Source organism: Vulpes vulpes, chromosome 3 (assembly GCF_048418805.1).
Source record: "Vulpes vulpes isolate BD-2025 chromosome 3, VulVul3, whole genome shotgun sequence".
Taxonomy (NCBI): Eukaryota; Metazoa; Chordata; class Mammalia; order Carnivora; family Canidae; genus Vulpes; species Vulpes vulpes.
Genome location: NC_132782.1, coordinates 105,670,911 through 105,689,682, shown reverse-complemented (window position 1 = coordinate 105,689,682; position 18,772 = coordinate 105,670,911). Strand labels below are relative to the sequence as shown.

The 18,772-nt window shown below is 48.4% G+C and overlaps 1 protein-coding gene across 2 annotated transcripts in view; it reads left to right on the top strand.

The window, feature by feature from the left end:
- SNX29 (sorting nexin 29) overlaps positions 1-18,772 on the top strand; it is a 534,000-nt gene that overhangs the window by 67,536 nt on the left and 447,692 nt on the right. For both annotated transcript variants that reach the window (XM_072753833.1, XM_072753832.1), the window contains exons 7-11: positions 265-513; positions 2,465-2,840; positions 9,210-9,328; positions 15,486-15,561; positions 17,721-17,803. In XM_072753833.1, the coding sequence (XP_072609934.1) occupies positions 265-513; positions 2,465-2,840; positions 9,210-9,328; positions 15,486-15,561; positions 17,721-17,803 (903 nt within the window). The remainder of the gene's footprint in view (positions 1-264; positions 514-2,464; positions 2,841-9,209; positions 9,329-15,485; positions 15,562-17,720; positions 17,804-18,772) is intronic.

Here is an 18,772-nt window from a genome sequence, read left to right as displayed (position 1 = left end):
CAGGCTGTCTGACCTCAGAACTTACGTCTTATCAGCCTGGGGTTGATCTCTTATTTATTTTTGACCAATAGGGAGACCATTTGGAAAGACTTACCTCCTGTGATAGCTGATCTCTACTGACCCCATTTTGTGGGAGGTTTTTAAATTTGTGCTTAAAATCAGGGTGTCCCCTCTTGTGTACTATATTGTTTGCCACTCATTTATTGTGTTGGAGGTGTGACTTTCCTGTGGTAGACACTCCAGACTTTTCCCTTTTTTGGGCAGGTCTGAACTCTATCCTCTTCGCAATTAACATCGACAACAAGGATTTGAATGGGCAGAGTAAGTTTGCTCCCACTGTCTCGGACCTCTTAAAGGAGTCAACACAGAATGTGACCTCCTTGCTGAAGGAATCCACACAAGGAGTGAGCAGCCTTTTCAGGGAGATCACAGCATCCTCTGCTGTCTCCATCCTCATCAAACCTGAGCAGGACACTGACCCCCTGCCTGTCGTGTCCAAGCACGTCAGCGCTGGTGAGTGAGAAGGGGGTGGGACCTTGAACAGCGGGGTCGGGTCAGAGGATGGCTGACCATGGCCGAGGGGGACACAACTTGTGGTCTGAGAGTGCCAAGGGGAATGATGTCTCACGCACTTGCATTTTCAGTTCATACTCATGTATATTTTTCTTCCCCCGGTTTCCTCTGAAAGGGACTGAGACCCTTGTTGAGATGTGAAGACCATAGGGTGGGAGAGCATTCGGCTCAATGACAGCAAAAAGACTGTGAGGGTGTGTTGGTCTCATGAGCTTGATCTTCACTCATTTATTCCTTCATTCCCTTCATTCATGGGTTCATTCACTGCATTCTGTGTGCTTGGCAGTGAACCAGGAAGATCTCTAGCATTTTACCTGCAGGCTCTTGGGTTGGGTAAGGATAGATACTTAATGACGAATTCTACAAGTAAGTAATGATCCTTCTGATAAATGGGATGGAAGCAATGTATAGGGTGCTACGGAGAATGTGCACTATTGGGGAGGGTGATGTTTAAGTGGATGCCAAGGAGAAAGGGAGAGTTAGTCAGCTTTGACTCTAGGCTGTGGGGTGGAGGGGAAAGAAAATTGATTGAATTAAGATCCATTTTGTGAAAACTTTGTAATATGCCTTGAGCCTTCTGGGACATTCAGAGTGTTGCTACAGCAAAACAGGGAATTTTGGGTTTAAGGATGTAGTCTTAATATTCTCAAATTCCTTTAAACAAGGCAGTAATCATGGTCATCTTTTTGGAATTATTAATGGTGGTGAAAACTCAGAATCTTTTGGGGTTTTGGTATATATGCTGGATTTATCTGTCTTGTCTGCTCCTTATCCAGTAGACACCCTAGGTGAATGACATAGGAAAGAGGACTGCTGAGGGCTTTGTTTGACAAAGACGCTGGAATTTGTATACCCCAAAGAGTGTCATTTTCACTGCTTTGACATTGTCTCAGTGTTTGATATACTGGTGAAGCATCACCATGTCACACCTTGGTTTAGATGGGATGGAATTTCTAGAGTCAGTTCAAAGTGTCTCACAGCCAAGTTTGATGATTCAGATGGGTGAAGAGACTGACTTCTGTAAGTACTGGTTACAAAGGCAGCCTTGATTTCTGTTTCACTTAGTCTTTGCTGTGTAACAAACAGCTCCAAAATGCAGTGGCTTGAAAGAGCCACGATTTATTATTTTTTAATGAATCTGTGGGTTGGCAAGATGGTTCCACTGATTTCACCTGGGCTCCCTCGTAGGGCTGCACTGAACTGGTGGCTGAGCTGGAAGATCTAAGATGGTCCCACTTATGTGCCTAGAAGTAGTGCTCACTGTTAGCTGGGGCATCTGTTTTTCTACAGGTGGCCTCTCATGCTCTAATAAACTAGACTGGCTTCCTTCCCTGGGAGTTTCAGGGCAGCGTTCCAGGAGGGTGCAGCACATCCTGGTGCCTGGGCTCTAGAACTCACCGTTATCTCTGCTGCATGCTATTGGTAAAATCAGCACTGAGCCAGCCCACACCCAAGGGGGTGGAGAAGTAGTTGCCACCCTCAATGCATGCAGCAGCAAAGTCTCATTACAGAGATGGATGAATGGTGGCTGCTGAACAGTTGACCACCACCCAAAATTGATATTCTTGGTCTCATTAATCAGCTAGGAGTATTTTCCAAAGTGAAACAATGAAAGTCCTTTCATCTCTCTGACTTGAAGTACTTACAAGGGACGATTGTTATGTATGCTCTATGGAGTGTTTGTTTAAATCACAAGTAGAGCCCCACATCTATTTTGCTCAGTCTCCTGTAGACAGACTTTTTTTTTTCTCAAGGATTTAAAAAAGAAAATCTGAATTTATCTTATTTTTCAGGAGAATAGTAGAGGATTTTCTACAATCTAGAGGCAAAATGGCTCAATCATGGCTTTATCTTGCCTGCTGCTTCCTCATACCATATCTTCTTTTGCCAGATGCCAAATGTAAAAAGGAGCGGAAGAAGAAAAAGAAGGTGACCAACATTATCTCATTTGATGATGAGGAAGAAGAGCAGAACTCTGGTGATATTTTTAAAAAGATACCCGGGGCAGGGGAGAGCTCAGAGGAGAACTCAGACCGCTCCTCCATCAATATCATGTCTGCCTTTGAAAGCCCCTTTGGGCCAAATTCCAACGGAAGTCAGAGCAGCAGCTCATGGAAAATCGATTCTCTATCTCTGAATGGGGAGTTTGGGTACCAGAAGCTTGATGTGAAAAGCATTGATGATGAAGATGTGGATGACAACGAGGATGATGTGTATGGGAACATGTCAGGAAGGAAGTGCCTGGGCCATTCAGGGTCACCTGAGAAGTAAGTGCCACTTGAGCTTTTAATGAAGGGTGGTGCATTAATGGCTTTCTCTTTCTGCAGTATTGGGTGGAATCCAAGCACACTGTGTGTGTAAAGAGCATCATTCACTTTTCTCATCTTGATTGAAGAAGAAGGAGCATGGGCTTACTGTCCTTCTAAGAATGAACAGAAGGGAGTATATTTGAAGGTATTTACTATAAAGTTGGTGTCAAGATGGGTGCTCTGAAATTCCTGCCTTATGTATGTGTTTTTTGTTTTTGTTGCTTGGATATTCCTTGTATCTCTAACTTGCTCCTAGCACAGGAAGCTCAGGAGAGAGGCAGCGTTGTTCTAGACAAGAGTCACCCGCTGGCAGTTTCTGTGTTTATCTACAGGGTTGTGAACAGCAGGACTTTGCCTGAGCTTGCTGCCTTAATGGTGGTGTTGCAGTAGATGAGTGTTTATGGAAGAGCCTTGATGCACGAGAAGGCATCAAGCAGAAGAGCCTAGTTAAGAGTGTGGATCTTGGAATCGAGACAGCCTGGGTTCTCACTTACTAGCTGCATGGCTTAGGTTGGATGAGTTTACCTCCCAGAACCTCATCTGAAACTTGGGAGAAAAACAGCACCTGCTTTTCGGAGTGATTGCTGAGTTAATGGGATATTGCGCGGAGGCCTTTGGTCAGCTGCTGCCTCTCTGGCTGCTCTGTGAGAATTCCTGTGCTTGGTCTTACTCCAAATGCCAAGTGAACTAGCTTGCCTTTTTGCTTGGGCATGGCAGTGCCTGGTGCCATCCACCACCCCCGGCTTCAAACCCATCTGGTGAGTGAGGAACATGGAGATGCCAAGACCCTGAGGTGTGAGATGTGGGGCATGGCCTCTCTGGCCCTAGGCTTCTCAAGTCCCGTCTATTCTAATAGGAGTCTTTTTCTTTCTCATGAGATGATACCTATTTCTGATCTCTGCTCTCATCTTCATTCACATGGGTACCTGTATTAGCAGCATCACTTTGTTGTTCTTCTGCGGTGGGCCAGGCCCGGGCGGGCCCTGAGCATCCCTGCTACAACACCAGGAGCTCCCCTGGGAGGCTAATGGGTGTCACCATCTTCACGGATGGAAGGATGGGATTCCTTAGAGAGTGGAGATTTGTCAGAGCAGTGGGTAGAGCAGGGATGAAGGGTCAGTTGTGCTGTGCTCACAAGCTTCTGCTGTCAGATATTTCCCACATTTCTACATAATTAGGACTATCAGTTGGTTGACAGATCAACACATCACGATTTGCTGTTGTTGCCCCTGGATATTCAGTATTTAGGTCATTGGCTTTTGCTGTTGTTCTTGTTTTTGCTTTTTTGTTATCAGCCATTCTGAAATGAATATTTTCATGTACAAGCCTTTTTTCTACTCCTGACGGGTTGGTCAGGGTCACCTCCCTGAAGCATTTGTTGCTCTTGGTCATGGGGTGAGTGCTTTCTACCTGGGAACTGCATGTTGCGACCTGCTGTGTGAGTCGATCTCCAGAGAAGCAGAACCAAGGGGAGGGGATCCCCCCTTACCTGTGAGTCCACTTGCCACAGTTACCTTTCTGTGGTTTCAGTTTCCTGTAGCCAGTCATGGTCCTGAAGCAAATACTCCTCCTCCTCATGGATCATTACAAGGTTGGTAGTGAACTGGCTTACGCCTACACTACACAGCACCTTCATCCCACTTCATCTCATTGACGCTGGCTGGCCAGGTCTAAGGACCTAGAGGGGGGTCCCACAGGACCAGCCAAGGGAGTCCCTGACTGCATGCAGGTTAGAAATCCAATGTGAGCCAGCAAGAGGTGAAAGCAAAGTTTATGGAAGGCATAGAGAGAGGGCAGGTACAGAGTGTCTGGGAGACCCAGGAAGGAAAGGAGGGAGTCTCATCCTTGTTCTGGGTCTGGGGGTTCCTGGAACCTCTCAGGCTTCCAGGAACTGGTTAGAACAAACATGAGGATCCAGGTGTTATTCCTTGGAGCCAGGAGATCTTGGTGTTGAGATGTCTAGTGCCTGTAGTGGAGAACACATCGATGAGAATATGTAGATGGTGACTTCCTCCAGTCATTCTTACCTGGTCCCTCCTCAGACGTTACCTGTTCTAATGAAGTCATTAACTCCTTGTCCCTTACAAGGAGGACAGATGCTTTATGCATCAGAAGGTAGGTGTAAAGTGGAAGTATGGGTCTAATCAAGAAAAGAAGCAAGAAAAGGAGCAGAAAGCAGATATTTATGGAGTCCTTCAGTTTCCCTATCTCATCACCACGCAGGCAGTTTATCAGTTCCTGTCATCACAAGAAGGGTGACTGTAATACACTATGATATTTTGAGAGAGAGCGAGAAAGACCACGTTTACATAACTTTTATCGCAAATTATTATTATAATTGTTCTATTTTATTATTAGTGCCATTACTCTCTTAATGTGCCTTATTTATAAATTAAATGTTATTCCAGGTGTGTATGGATAGGAAATACATAGTGTATATATAGGGTTCAGTACCATGTGCAGTTTTAGGACTCCCCTGGGAATCTTGGAACATATCCCATGGATAATGAGGGGAACTACTGCCTGTCCATCCATATCTGTCTGTCTAGATCTATTTTAAGGAATTGGCTCATGTGACTGTGGAAGCTTGACAGGTCCCAAATCTGTAGGGTGGGTCAGCACGCTGGAGGCCCTGGGAAGAGTTGCAGTTTGAGTCCAGAGGCAGGCTGTTGGTAGAATTTCTTCTTCTCTGGGGGACCTTAGCCTTTTCCTGTTAAGACCTTACACTGATTGCATGAGGCCCAGCCAAAGTGGGGAGGGTGATCTGATCTACTCAGAGTCTAGTGACTGAAGTGTGAGTCTCACCTAAAAATACCTTCACAGAGACAACTGGGATAATGTTTGATCAGATACCCTGGTACCATGGCCTAGCTGAGTTGACAGTAGGCTACCGCAGCCTCCCCCTTTTGTTCTTCACCTGGGCCTTTCAGGAAGTGCCGTCTCCTTCTGTGTGTCCGTGGTGAGTGCGTCCCTGAGTTGATTCACTCTGTGTTTTTGGCCTCAGACACAGTCATCTCTCTTCCTACCAGACTGTGCCATTGAGGGAAGCCTGAGGGGGAGGCCAGCTTGTGAGTCAAGGTAGGTGCCTCCAGCATTGTGATGTGTAAAACACAAAACAGTGCAGGGTGACCTTTCCAGGGGTCCAGGCCCTTTGAGGCCACTGGGCCTCCTGCAGATTATGGACAGCCTCTCCCTGGCGTAAGGGGGGGATCTTGATTGAACGTTCTGCAGAGCATCTTGGGGAAGAGCAGAGGAATGATGACATGGCCTACTGAGTAATACTTGCATTTTGATCTTAAACTAACGTTCACATGAAAGGTCTAGGAGCCTAGAGGGGCCTGAGCAGTTGAATAGCACAGCCAAGTTTGTGAGGGAAAGGTGGCCCATCCCGGAGAAGGGCTGTGATTGTCTCCAAAATGCCCTGTTGGCCAAAAGTTGGGTTTACATTTCTGTTTGCTTAGCAATTAAACCACTGCTTTGATGACAGAGGAAAAATCTTGTCCCTCCCACCTCAAAATTTGTATGTATTCGGTTTGCTTTTTGTTTTTTTCTTAAAAGAGGATCGTATGTTTATTACAGGAAGGGATTTTTCTGCCGTTTCATATGTGACCTCTGATACCAGTAGGGAAGTGGGGTGAAAACATAATTCAAAAAGAATTTCAAACATAGGGACAAATGTTATACCTCACTACCAATTAAGCAATTACAGAATGCCGGTAGACACCCTATTTTGCCATGATTTATAACTGGATAAAGGGAGAGCTCTGGGTTAGCGCCCTGGGGGAGGGCTTGCTCAGCATGTCCTCAGGCGCTTGGTGTGTTCAAGGCACACAGAAGGCACCAACCGAGGGATGGATGACTGGTGCACTTGGGCGTCCTCACAGATGGCCACCCCCTGTGTTGACAGCCTCCTGGGAAGACAGTCTGACGCGATGTCAGGAGCCTTAGAAATGTTTATCCCACTCGATTAAGCATTCCTTCGCTGGGACTCTACCCCGAGGAGAGATATATACCAAAGTCCGCACTTAGAGAAGCAGAACATGAGCTGACCTCCGTTAACAGCCGACTATTCTGTAGCTTACACTTTAACATCCTAGCGTCTCAGGGCTCAAACATCTTTTTTTTTTTAATTTTTCATTTTAATTCCAATACAGTTAATATAGTATTTTATTAATTCCAGGTGTTGGCTATAGTGATTCAGCTGTTCTGTCCATGACCTGGTAGGATCTTGAACTTCTTAAATGACATTTAAGAGGGTGCCAATAGTGTGGAGACCAACTTTGGAATGAATATTGAATGAAAAAAGCAAACTATGAGTCCTGCATTAGTTTCATTACGACGTCCTAAAGAAAAGTATGTGTAGAAAGAAGCACCAAGGGAAGAGTGTCTAAGTCAGTTTTGTTTTTGGGAGTGTGGCTTTTGGTGTATTCCCCGCCCCCCCCCCTCTTTTTGGCACTTTCTAGGTTTTAAAATAAGCGTTTGGTTTTTCTAATGAAAAGCAGCACCTGTTATTGAGTTAGTAAGCCAATGATGGCACATGCTCTGAATTGGTCTCCGCCTTAGCACTCACTTCAGTGTAAATCACATTGGGGTGGTGGCCCTTGGGCACTTTTGCTTGGGTTCTAAAACCTCACCTGATGGAGCCTGTCCTCACCTGCACTCTGGGTATGTTGCTGGGAAGTGAAGTGGCAAAATTTCCCCTTAGAATAAACAGCGGAAAATCCCACCCGCTTGGAGCCAGTGCAGTGGCCCAGAAAGGGCTGGTGGTTTTGCTGCTTTCTCCTGAGGGGCGCCCCGGAGCGCCCCTGGGTGTCTGGGAGCCCCCTTGTCACCAGCTGCTGGATCAGAGCCCCGGGAGGGCAGTTCTCTGCTGATTCTAGAGGCACAGCCCAGTTCACCCCACAGCCCCATCCCAGTATGGCTTTGGCTCCTGAGGGGCTCATTGTGGGTGTGACCTGCAGGATAAAATAATGGATTCCGCACAGTTATGTTAGGATTGTTTCCCATTTCTTGCTCAGAGCCAAATGTCCGACTAAAAGCTAGAGAGGGCTGAAAGGAAAATCTCTAAGTGGCAGGCCTCTGAAAGCAGGGACAAAGTAGCCTATAGGCCAGATCCTCCCCCAAACTGAGCATGGTGGTTACTTTTTAAAAGAGAAGGATACTTATGGGCACAAACCCTATATTTCCAGTCTGGTCCTTTACAAAAAAATTGTGTTGATCTCTGCTCTAAATCAAAAGAAAAAAACTACCTATATCATGTCGGCAGCAGCCACAAGGCCCATTGTACTGGGGTTTGAAAGATGGGGGCTCAGACCCCTGAAGCCTCCGTTCTGTCCAGGATGCTGAACTTGAATGAGTCATGGCATCTCCTGGATCTTGTGTCCCCTTTTTCTCCCCTTCCTTCCCTCCTCCTATCCTTCCTCTAAAGAAGTTTTAGGCTCCTTTACAACTGAGTTACAGAGTGATTTTATAAACTTTAAAGTCCCCTGCAAATACAGCCTGGCATTTATTACTGTTTCCTAATTGCCCAGAGGCAAATGCTCCTGTGGGCAAATCCTTCCCCAAACAAATTCAACTGAACCAGCTGGTGTGACAAAGATGGTCCAAGTTGCTTTTGTACTTCGTGGATAAGGTGATGACATAACTGGTCATATGAGCCCGGTTAATCTTTAAGCTGACCCCTTTTCTTGGGAGGGACCCAGATGCAATTTGGTCTGATTCTGCACTTTTTCTAATGAGGGTTTGAGAACCAGTGAAGCGAAGGGACGCTAGCCCCAGGTCACGTGGCTGACATCATTTCAGAGCTTGGGACTCCATGCTTCCTCTTGCTTCAGAACTTTGCACATGCCATTCCCTCTCCTGCATTCTCCCCTCTGTCCTCTTTGCTCCCTTAACTGTGGCTCTTGCCTTCAGCTCTCACCTCTAACCTCCCTTCTTCAGGGAAACTTTCCATGGCCTTCCTGACCAGCTCTGCAAATCTGAGCTGCTGTCTTACATCTTCTTGTGGGATTGTGGGATTCATGTCCTGGTGCCCTACCAGACTGTAGGCTCCTCGAGGGCAAGATGAACACTGTTGGCTGGCTCTTTGGCCAGCACAAAATCTGTGTGAGCACAGAGCCTGGAATACAGTAGGTGCTCAGTAAACACTGGTTGGAAGAATGGATGCATGAGGTCTGGATCTGGACTGCATGGGCCTCCTATCTTTAGCCCTGTCACGGTCTGGTTGGTTCCCAAGAGGGAACTTGAGGGAGGCCCACCGATGCTTGTGGTGGTCTGAGCCCTCAGAGGCTCTTCGGTCTGTCACGCAGCTGTATTCTCTCACCTTAGGCCACTGGATGGGAACACCCACCTCTCCCAGATGCACAGCTGGGCTCCTCTGCAGGTGCTGCACGGTGATGCCGAAGTCCTCTTTCCGGTCAGCGGAGTGGGCTCCTACAGCCCTGCAGGTGGGTGTTTCCTGACTCCTCCTTCCTTCCACTCCTGTGCTTTGGCTGGAGAACCAGCAGGAGGGGCTGGGTTCTCTGTAGGCAGGAGGGAGCAAAGAGGCATGGGACTCAGAGCGGGAGACTGGAAGGGAATAAGGGTTTGGCTTCTCTTCTTGCTGAACCGGAGTGGTTGAGTTGTTCCTAACCAGAGCGGCTGTGTTGGGCCAGAGCAGCTGACAAGTCAAGAAGGAGCCCCGAAGCCTGTTTTTTTTCCTTACTAGTGATTTTTTGGGAACTTGGTCATGTACAAACTGACCACAAATGGTGACCCTTAATTTTGCCTTTGAGGGAGAAAGTTAGAGAACACTTAGCTCTAAAGTCTCCAGCACCCTTTGCAGTAAAGCACGTGGGGGTCAGAGAACAGCTTGCTTCAGACCTGCCGGTACAGGGAGAAGATAAGTGATCCTGACTCCTTCCATTTGGTTGAGTGTGCTCTCCTGTGGTTTGTTACTGTTTTCTTGAGCTAAAGCAGGTCCTGGGGGAATGGTGGGAGGGGGAGGAGGGGCCCCTTGTGCAGGGAGCAGCTCAGTGCAGTGCCAGGTGGCCGTCACTGCCCCACAGCACCACTGGGTGAGTGAGGCCCTAGTGCACCCCTGACCTCCCCACAGGCACCTTCTCACCCTTCCAAGGCCAGCTTTAAGAAACCATAACGGAGGCCCACCAACTGCTCAGGAAGCTGCCTGCAGTCTGAACCAGATGATAGACTGTTGTTCCTTGTCGCTGGCGGGCACAGAAACCCACCCAAAGTAGCTGGCACGCAGGGGCGGGTGGGATGCCAGCTGGCAGCCGTCTGGGGTGGGGATCAGATGGCCCAGCCCCAGGAGCCGTACAGGCAGGGTGGGTTCCCCTCTGAGCAGCAGGGAACTGGGGCTGCTGAGTGTGTGTGGTGGGTGACTCAGTCCGCCAGTGGGTCTCCTCTCTGGAAGGTGCAGCCGACGGTGGTAATAGCAGCCAGCCCTTGTCCTGGAGTGAGCCCAGGACCGTAAGGTAGCCCATCTGATGAGTATATCCCTCTCCACCACAGCCCGTGAGGAAAGGCTGGTCACTGTTACCTTACCTTTCTCTCAGATTTGTAGTGAAGGCTCCCCGTGTGAACGTGGGGCAAAGTGCCAGGCCCCAGCTAAGGCCTCGTGAAAGCCTGCTGTGGCACCACAGCAGTGGCGGGGCGGGGCGCCTGGTGTGGGATGTGTGTGGGCCGGGAGCTGGTGGTTGGAATGGAGGGTTCTCCTGTGTCTCCCCCATTCTGCGCCCCACACTTCCCTGTGGGGTCTGCCCTTCTCCTCTTTCCTTTGAGAGTCTTTGCCCTCTCTCACTCCCTCCCCTTTTGTCCTCAGCCAGAAGCTCTCAGCTTGCAGAGAGCAGGTGGTCCTGACACCTATCTGGGACCATATGGCGTCCACCTGATGAGCCAGTGTCCCACTCACCTTGTCTCCCTCTCCACCAAGGGGGCCTTTGTGTTGGGTTGTAATGGCCGCTGGGCTGTCAGGTGCCCTTGGTGCTCTGTTTTGTTTCAGTGGCTCCTTCTTTTTTCAGCTGGGTTCCTCTCACCCATCTGGGCCTGGGGACTGAGGGCTGAGGGCTGAGGGCTGGGGCACTGCTGCCTGCCGTTTGTGTTGGGGTTTAGTCTTAGAGAACTCCCCGATCTTCCTCCCTCTGGGCTTTCCTGCAGTGTCTCCAGGGAGAGGCTTCTGGCTGGCCTCCAGCATCCTGGTGGGAAGGCATCCCCCTGGCAGCTTTCCCAGGGTCCCACTGCTTACCTGCCAGCCTTCCTGACCCAGAGGCTTCATCTGGTCCCTTTAGTGGACCCTGAGCTCCAGCTTATCATGATTATCCTCATCAGAGATGCTGTGGATGAGCTGGGCTGCCAACTTTTTAATTTACTCTAGTAACGAAGCTGCCAGGCGTCCTGGAAGCTTGTGACAGCCTCAGGGGCAAAGTCACTGTGGGTAGGAGTTGCATAGGAAGACAAATTATGCTCGGGCTGCAGAAGATACTAGAATCAGAACTGGGGGAATCTGCTACCTGATGGGAATGCCAGGCTGCTTCAAGTCCCTCCTGGCCTGATGCCCATTCCCTTGGGTGGCACTTGGTCCAGAGGTGCTGGGTCTGGCCTGCCTGCCAGAGAGGCCTTTCCTTGGGTGGGTCTGAGTGCACGATGTCAGCATGTGTCTCCCAGCTCCTTTTCTTTTGCTCATTTCTGACCAGTGTCCCTTCAAATTGACATCTTCTTACAAAGGAAAGTTAACTTATTCCTTCTCATCGTGACTGGGAGCTGTTTTGTGTCTTTAATGACAGCTTTGCACACAGAGGACTCTACCCTTAAGAGACCTTCTCATCATCTTTGAAAGTGTTGCTGCCTCTAGTGCCTCTAGTGCCCTTGGGGGCATTTAGAGGAAGAGGTGGGGAGGCACATGGTGAAGAAGGATGAATGTTTTCGGTAGCTAAATCTGGGGAGGGAGAGGATGGCAGAGAAGGGGACTCTGAACACAGAAGTATTATCCTCTGATTCTTGGACAAGGAGGCCTTGTGGATTAGGGGACCGTGCTTTGGAGCTGCATTTCTGGGATTAGAGGCTCAGAGAAGGAAGATACCAGCCAGGGTCGCACAAGACCCGGAGGGAGGATTAGATACAGTCATTCCTCTGGGCACATCTATTACCTGCAACCAAGCAAAGCGCGTTTACCAACATCTCTTTGAAGCTGCAAGGGAGAGAGAACCCCCGAAGTTTGTTTCAACTACGAATACTCAATGGAGGTGAACAAAACCCCATTTTTCTACCCACTGCACACGTGGAACATTACTGCTTGCCTCCTCACCAAGGGTCCTGGGATTAGTGTTGCGTTGTAGTAAATTCAGTCAGTTTCTGAGGGCTTGTTTGTTCATTTCAGACCTTGGGTCCTCGAACTTTCATTTCCCCATTGGGTAGAATATTCAACGTCTTGTCCTACCAGTGGGTCTTTGGGGTTGCTGGTTGAGGTTGAAGAGGCTCTTTTGCAGCGCTGCTCCGATCTGAGACGGTTGGCCTGGGAGCTGGACTCCCAGGGGGTAATGTTACTTTTGGAGAGTCAGGATACTTGGTGCCCCACCCCCCCCAGCCTGTATTGTGTGTGGTCTCCACCCCCACTCATGAGGGTCGTGTGCCACTCAGGGCTCATGGTTTTCTTTATGCAACCACTGGGTGGTCCTGCTCTGTGCCAGCACCATGCTAGGCTCCTGGGAGATCCAGAGGTGACTCCTCCCCCCTGCAGTTTTGCATGTAAGGAGGGGACAAGGGACACCAACAGCTCTCTCTGCTACCCCTACCCCTACCCTGCCCATTCTTCTTTTAGCAGCTGGAGTGATTTCTTAGAATATAAGTCAGGTTGCATCATTCTCCTCCAAACCCTTTCAGTGCGCACTGAGGATAAAATCCAGAATCCTCACTGTGGCCGCCCTGTACGCCCCAGGCCCCAGCTCGCTGCACAGCCTAATCTTCTCCCATTTCTCCTTAGCTCCATGCCCCTGGGCACACCAGCCTGCTTCCACTTCCAGGTTTTCTCCTCCTGCCTCCTGCACCCTGTGTGCATCCTTGGGGGGGAGCGGGGGGCAGCCCACATGGTGCTGGCTTATAAAGGGCTCCTCTGCCCCCTCTCTAGGCGGGCCAGGCCTCATGTTCACACTGCCATACACCTCTTACGTCCCCAGCACCCTGACCTCAGCTTGTAACCGTGTGTTTGTATAATCACTTGGTAATTCCTCTCCCCCTGCTGGTCTTTGAGGTCTGTGAGGACAGGCCCATGTCTGTCTGGTTCCAGTATGACTCTGGCCCTGGCTAGAGTCAGGCCCACAGTGGGGGGCTCAGGAATCCTTTGCAGAGTGGGTGAAGAGTGAGTGGGTGGACCAGGCACGTGGGGATGGGGCATGCCAAAGGGAGTGGACATCTGGCAGTTGGAAAAATGATATCCAGGTGGGGACACAGTGTAGACAAAGGAATGGGGCAGGGAGTCCAAGGACCTGTAGAGGGAGGGGTATGTAGCTCAGATCAGCTGTGCAGAGAGATCATGAAGTGGGTAAGGGCTCAGCTCTGCCCCTGGGCAGAGTGAGGTTCAGACTCTCATGTGCTGGCGGTCTGTGACAGGTCCCTGAAATCCTCCCTGGCCGTCTCCACATCTATAAAATTAAACTAATAGTAGTGAACCTCACAGGGTGCCTTGTGGATGAGTGGCACAGACTGAGAGGTAGCTCTGTACCTTGGAGTGTCAGACCCCCTGCAGCATCACTGCTCCAGGTGGTAGGTTACTGGGGGAGATCACAGATCACCTGGGCTGAGGAGGCATGGTATCTGGAATGCTGGTAGGCCGTGCTGGCCATTGCTCCTGCTGTGGATTTCCGCGGTGCATGTCAGAGTCCCTGTTTTCGCTTCAGGGAGAGGAATCCAACAGCCATGAGTTGGATTAGCAGGGGTGAAACAGAACTGTGGGGACCCCCTGCAGGAGACTTGTAGAAGGCATGGAGCCTTAGCACTATGGTGGCAGTGGATGAGGAGTGGCCAGGAATGAAGTGGAACCAGCAGGTCTGGGGTACCCTTAAGTGCCATGATGGGGGCAGGGGTGCTACACTCTGAAAGGCCATGGTCCAGCGGAGAGGGCGGCAGAAGAGGCTGGTGTGCATGGTCATGGTCAGGTGGTGGGCCCTGCAGGGTATTCCAGTAGAGCTTTCAGGCAGACAGTGAGCCCTGTGGGACGAGGATTCAGGCTTGAGGTCCCAGCCAAAGGTGCGTACTCTGGAGCTGTCCTCTTCATGAAGGGGGAGCTGTAGCTGGCACCTTGTTGGGTTTGCCGAGGGGGACAGAGACCTCTGAGCTGCAATCCAGAGACACCTTCACAAAAGCATCAGAGAAAAAGACAATGCCTGGGGTGGGGGCAATGATGAAGGTGATGGTGGGAGCTGTGGTAGGCGGGCTGGGTTCTAGAGCGAGCTGCACTAGCAGCCACTCAGTGACTATTCTCACCAAAGAAGACGTGTATTAAAATAGGAGTTTGATCATACATACGGTTGGTGTTATTAAAATGCCCATATGGTAGTCACCGGTGTTATCCCTTTCATAGTTGAGGACACCATGTCGCAAAGATGCTAGGTGACTCGCTGATGTAAAATTGGAGGCCAAGCCTGCAACCTTAAATGAACCACAATGGTAGGGAGGGAAGCTGAGGGGTAGACATTTGCTGTTTCCCCTTCAAACTTCTTAAAAAATTCCAGGAGTGAGTGGAATAGCTTAATGGGGACAGCAGGGTGGAAGAAACAGTGAAAAATAATTTTCTCATTAGGATCCCCTGAGTACAACGCCGTAAGAGCTGGGGAGCCTCAAGCAGGAAGAGAGTCAGGCAGAAACGGAATGACAGGGAGGCGGCTGTGGGGCTGAGGGCAGTGAGGGGTGTTCCCTTCCACCTGTGTGCCCCATCCTCCATCTGGGCCTGGCTCTGCAGTGAGCGAAGCCAGGAGTTTCTCCAAAGGGCACATGCCACCATGGCTGGTCCCAGTCTTTGTGTCCCCGGCCAGCCTGAGGGTCATGCATTGGCACTTTTTTCTGGAAAGCGACTCGAACAGCAGCTAATACATTTATGAAAATCTTCAGTGCCTCTGGAGATTATCTGTGGCCTCACTTCTTCCGAATGCCTTTCCCACACCCCCCTTCTCTGAGCAGGGAGGTGGCTTTCTAGAAAGCAGCAGGACACTTGGTTTTGATGCAGGCAGGCGCTGTCAGTGATTAGGCTGTGCTGCCCCCTTGTGTCTGTCAGAAGCCCCTGCAGCGAGAGCGTTTTTATCTAACAGCTGATTAGTATTCCCTGATCCTGAGGCTGGCTCTGAATGTGGACTTCATGCATAATTCCAGGTGGCTCAAGGTCAAAAAGGTTAAGTGGGAGGATGGGGCCTCCCATCAGTGATTGGTCCCAAATCTGAGATTATGGCCCAAAGAATGAAACAAGTAGCAGATTAAAATCCGGTGAGCAGGTGAGGAAACATCTGTAAGTGGACTGATTTAGCAGAGCCAGTGTCTGCACTGTGTCCTTGCCTTATGGAGAAAATGAAATGAAAACAGACAGCTGACTTTCTCTCTGCAATTGCTCTCTGTGCACAGATGCCCCCCTCGGAAGCCTGGAGAACGGGACAGGACCAGAGGACCACATTCTCCCGGAGCCCAGCCCCCGGTACAGGTTAGTATTCGGAAGCCAAATTGCTTTTGAGATTGAGTTGTCCTGTTCACAACTGTGCTTTTTATTCTCTTTTAAAGGTAGGAGCACACCTTTCGGGATTCAAGGTCAAGGCCTTAGTTCACACTAATGTTCAGGTGTAGCTTGCATCATATAATGTGAAGTTGCCAAGGGTGTCAGAGCATGAAAGACAGTGTTTATCAAACTTCATTTGCATACCACCTTTACTTTTATGGGGTGGGGTCATACCTGGGTGCTGCCTCTAGTGTTATGCCTGATTTTAGCATTCAGTCACAGTAACGCACAATTTTTAAAAAATATTTTATTTATTCATGAGAGAGAGAGAGAGAGAAAGAGGCAGAGAGGCAGAGAGAGGCAGAGACACAGGCAGAGGGAGAAGCAGGCTCCATGCAGGGAACCCAACGTGGGACTTGATCCTGGGACCACGGGATCACGCCCTGGGCTCAAGGTGGTGCTAAACCGCTGAGCCCCCCGGGCTGCCCTAACGCATGATTATTTTATTTTATTTTATTTTATTTTATTTTATTTTATTTTATTTTATTTTTTATTTTATTTTATTATTTTATTTTATTTTATTTTATTTTATTTTATTTTATATTTTATTTTATTTTATTTTATTTTTTATTTTATTTTATTTTATTTTATTTTATTATTTTATTTTATTTTATTTTATTTTATTTTATTTTATTTTTTTAATAATAAATTTATTTTTTATTGGTGTTCAATTTGTCAACATACAGAATAACACCCAGTGCTCATCCCGTCAAGTGTCCCCCTCAGTGCCCGTCACCCATTCACCCCCAACTCCCCACCCTCCTCCCCTTCCACCACCCCTAGTTCGTTTCCCAGAGTTAGGAGTCTTTATGTTCTGTCTCCCTTTCTGATATTTCCCACATACTTCTCCCTTCCCTTATATTCCCTTTCACTATTATTTATATTCCCCAAATGAATGAGAACATATAATGTTTGTCCTTCTCCGATTGACTTACTTCACTCAGCATAATACCCTCCAGTTCCATCCACGTTGAAGCAAATGGTGGGTATTTGTCATTTCTAATGGCTGAGTAATATTCCATTGTATACATAAACCACATCTTCTTCATTCATCTTTCGATGGACACCGAGCTCCTTCCACAGTTTGGCTATTGTGGACATTTAACGCACGATTTTAATATTAGATACTGTTGGAGCCACTTAGTTCTCCTCTATTTGAGATGTGCTTAGTCTGGCACATGGCAGTAAGCCCCGTATTGTTTTCTGATTTTCAAGTGAAAGTATCTCAAAGGGAAACTGAGTTGCTCAAAGTCATTGCATGTTGGGTGACAGAGCTAGGATGGACACTGAAGTCTCTTGGGTACTGCCAGGATCTTCGGTGCTTTTCCAGTTGTTTTCTTCTGTCTTCATGTTTTTAATTTGGTGCAAACTTCAGTGAGTGGGGATAGATCCCATCTGCATTTTCAGCCTTAGCTCCAGGATGGGAGTCACTTTTTACCTCAAAGTATGCTTGATGTTATGCTCTCTTCCTGAGTCTATAGGACCTTGCTGTCCGATGGTGACACCACCTGTAGGTCCCTGTACAGGGAGTACACTGTCAGGGAGGATTGGTGTCACCAGCTCCATCCAGGATGCAGAGCCCTTTATGCTTTATTTTATTTATTTTATTTTATTTTTTATTTCATTTATTTTTTATTATTTTATTTATTTATATATTTTATTTTTTAAGGGTTTTATTTGTTCATGAGAAACACACAGAGAGAGGCAGAGACACAGGCAGAAGGAGAAGGAGGCTCCCTTCGGGGAGCCCAATGCAGGGACTTGATCCCAGGACTCCGGGATCACGACCTGAGCCAAAGGCAGATGCTCAACCACTGAGCCACCCTGGGTGCCATGTTTGCTGATTGTGTTAGAAAAATACTAGGTATTGATTTCGAGGACACAAATAACCTCAGTGAGAAGGCAAATTTGTGAATAGGGAATCTGCAATCTGCATATGATGAGGGTTGCCTGTGATTTCGAAGGGCTGCCTCCCCGGCTTCTGGTGGGTACACCTGAGTACACTCAGCACCTGCTAGTTTTTTGAATGATGAGGTTGTGTATTTCCAGTGGCCGAGTCTAACTTCCTTCTGTCTGCCTTCTCCCAGTGTGGAAGCCAGTCCTCCCAGCCAGGGAAGCCCTCTGAGCAGCCTGTTACCTTCTGCCTCCGTGCCAGAGTCGATGACAATTAGTAAGTACTTTCTGCATGTCCTCCACCAATACTGGTGACTTTTGGGGCTGCATATCAGTGGAGTGGCTTTGTGCTTGCTGTTGCACTGTGGACTTCATGAAATGTGGGGTAAAACCAGGCATGTGTGTACCTGGTCATGGAATTGAAGTGTGTGTGCGGTTCTAAGCTTCCTGAGCTGTGGTGAATAACGTGGTGCTTGGACGTGTGCATGCTGTAAAGGACACGCTGCAGAGATGGAACAGCACTGAGTTAGAGGGAAACTTCTGTTGTTCAAGGTTTAGGGATTTGCCTCCTGTAAGGTCGTCAGCTACAGAGGAACTGTGCTAGTTGGATTTCCTTTAGCCTTGGAGGAATCATTTTTGGAAGCAAGAAGAGTGTCTCTCTCGAAGAATGAAGATTGTTGAAGATTAGGTTCAGATAGTTTCTGATCTTTCTACTGAGAAAAAGTATTAGAGATATAACAAGATTAGGTTCATGTGGCTTTATATAATAAAGAATAAACTAACTGTACCTTCAGAGGTAGAAGTTCATCTCTTTTTCCAGAGCAGACAGGCTGAGGCTGGTATGTGGCTCCATGTTCTTCAGAGACTGGGTCTCCTTCCATTTTGCCTCATGGCCCAAAACAGCTGTTTTAGCTCAAGCCATCCCATTCTCCTCCCAGACAGCAGAAGGGGGAGGGAGTAAAGGAGAGATGTTTTCCATTTCCATAGGTAGGATTCAGAGTCTGAACTTGCAGAGGGTAAGAAATTACAACTTTTTTCTCTGCAACTGGTTTCTCTGCCTGAAATTTACATTTCCCTCAATTATGAAAGTAGCAGCAAACCCTAGAAACCACAGCAGTGTCAGCAAAATGGGTGACTTTGTCACTGATGGAAGTCCATAGGCACCCTCGAGAACCCCAACATGAGAAAAATCTCAGAATGTTGTTTCTGCTGGAAAACAGCTTTTAATGTAATATTAAAGAATTTT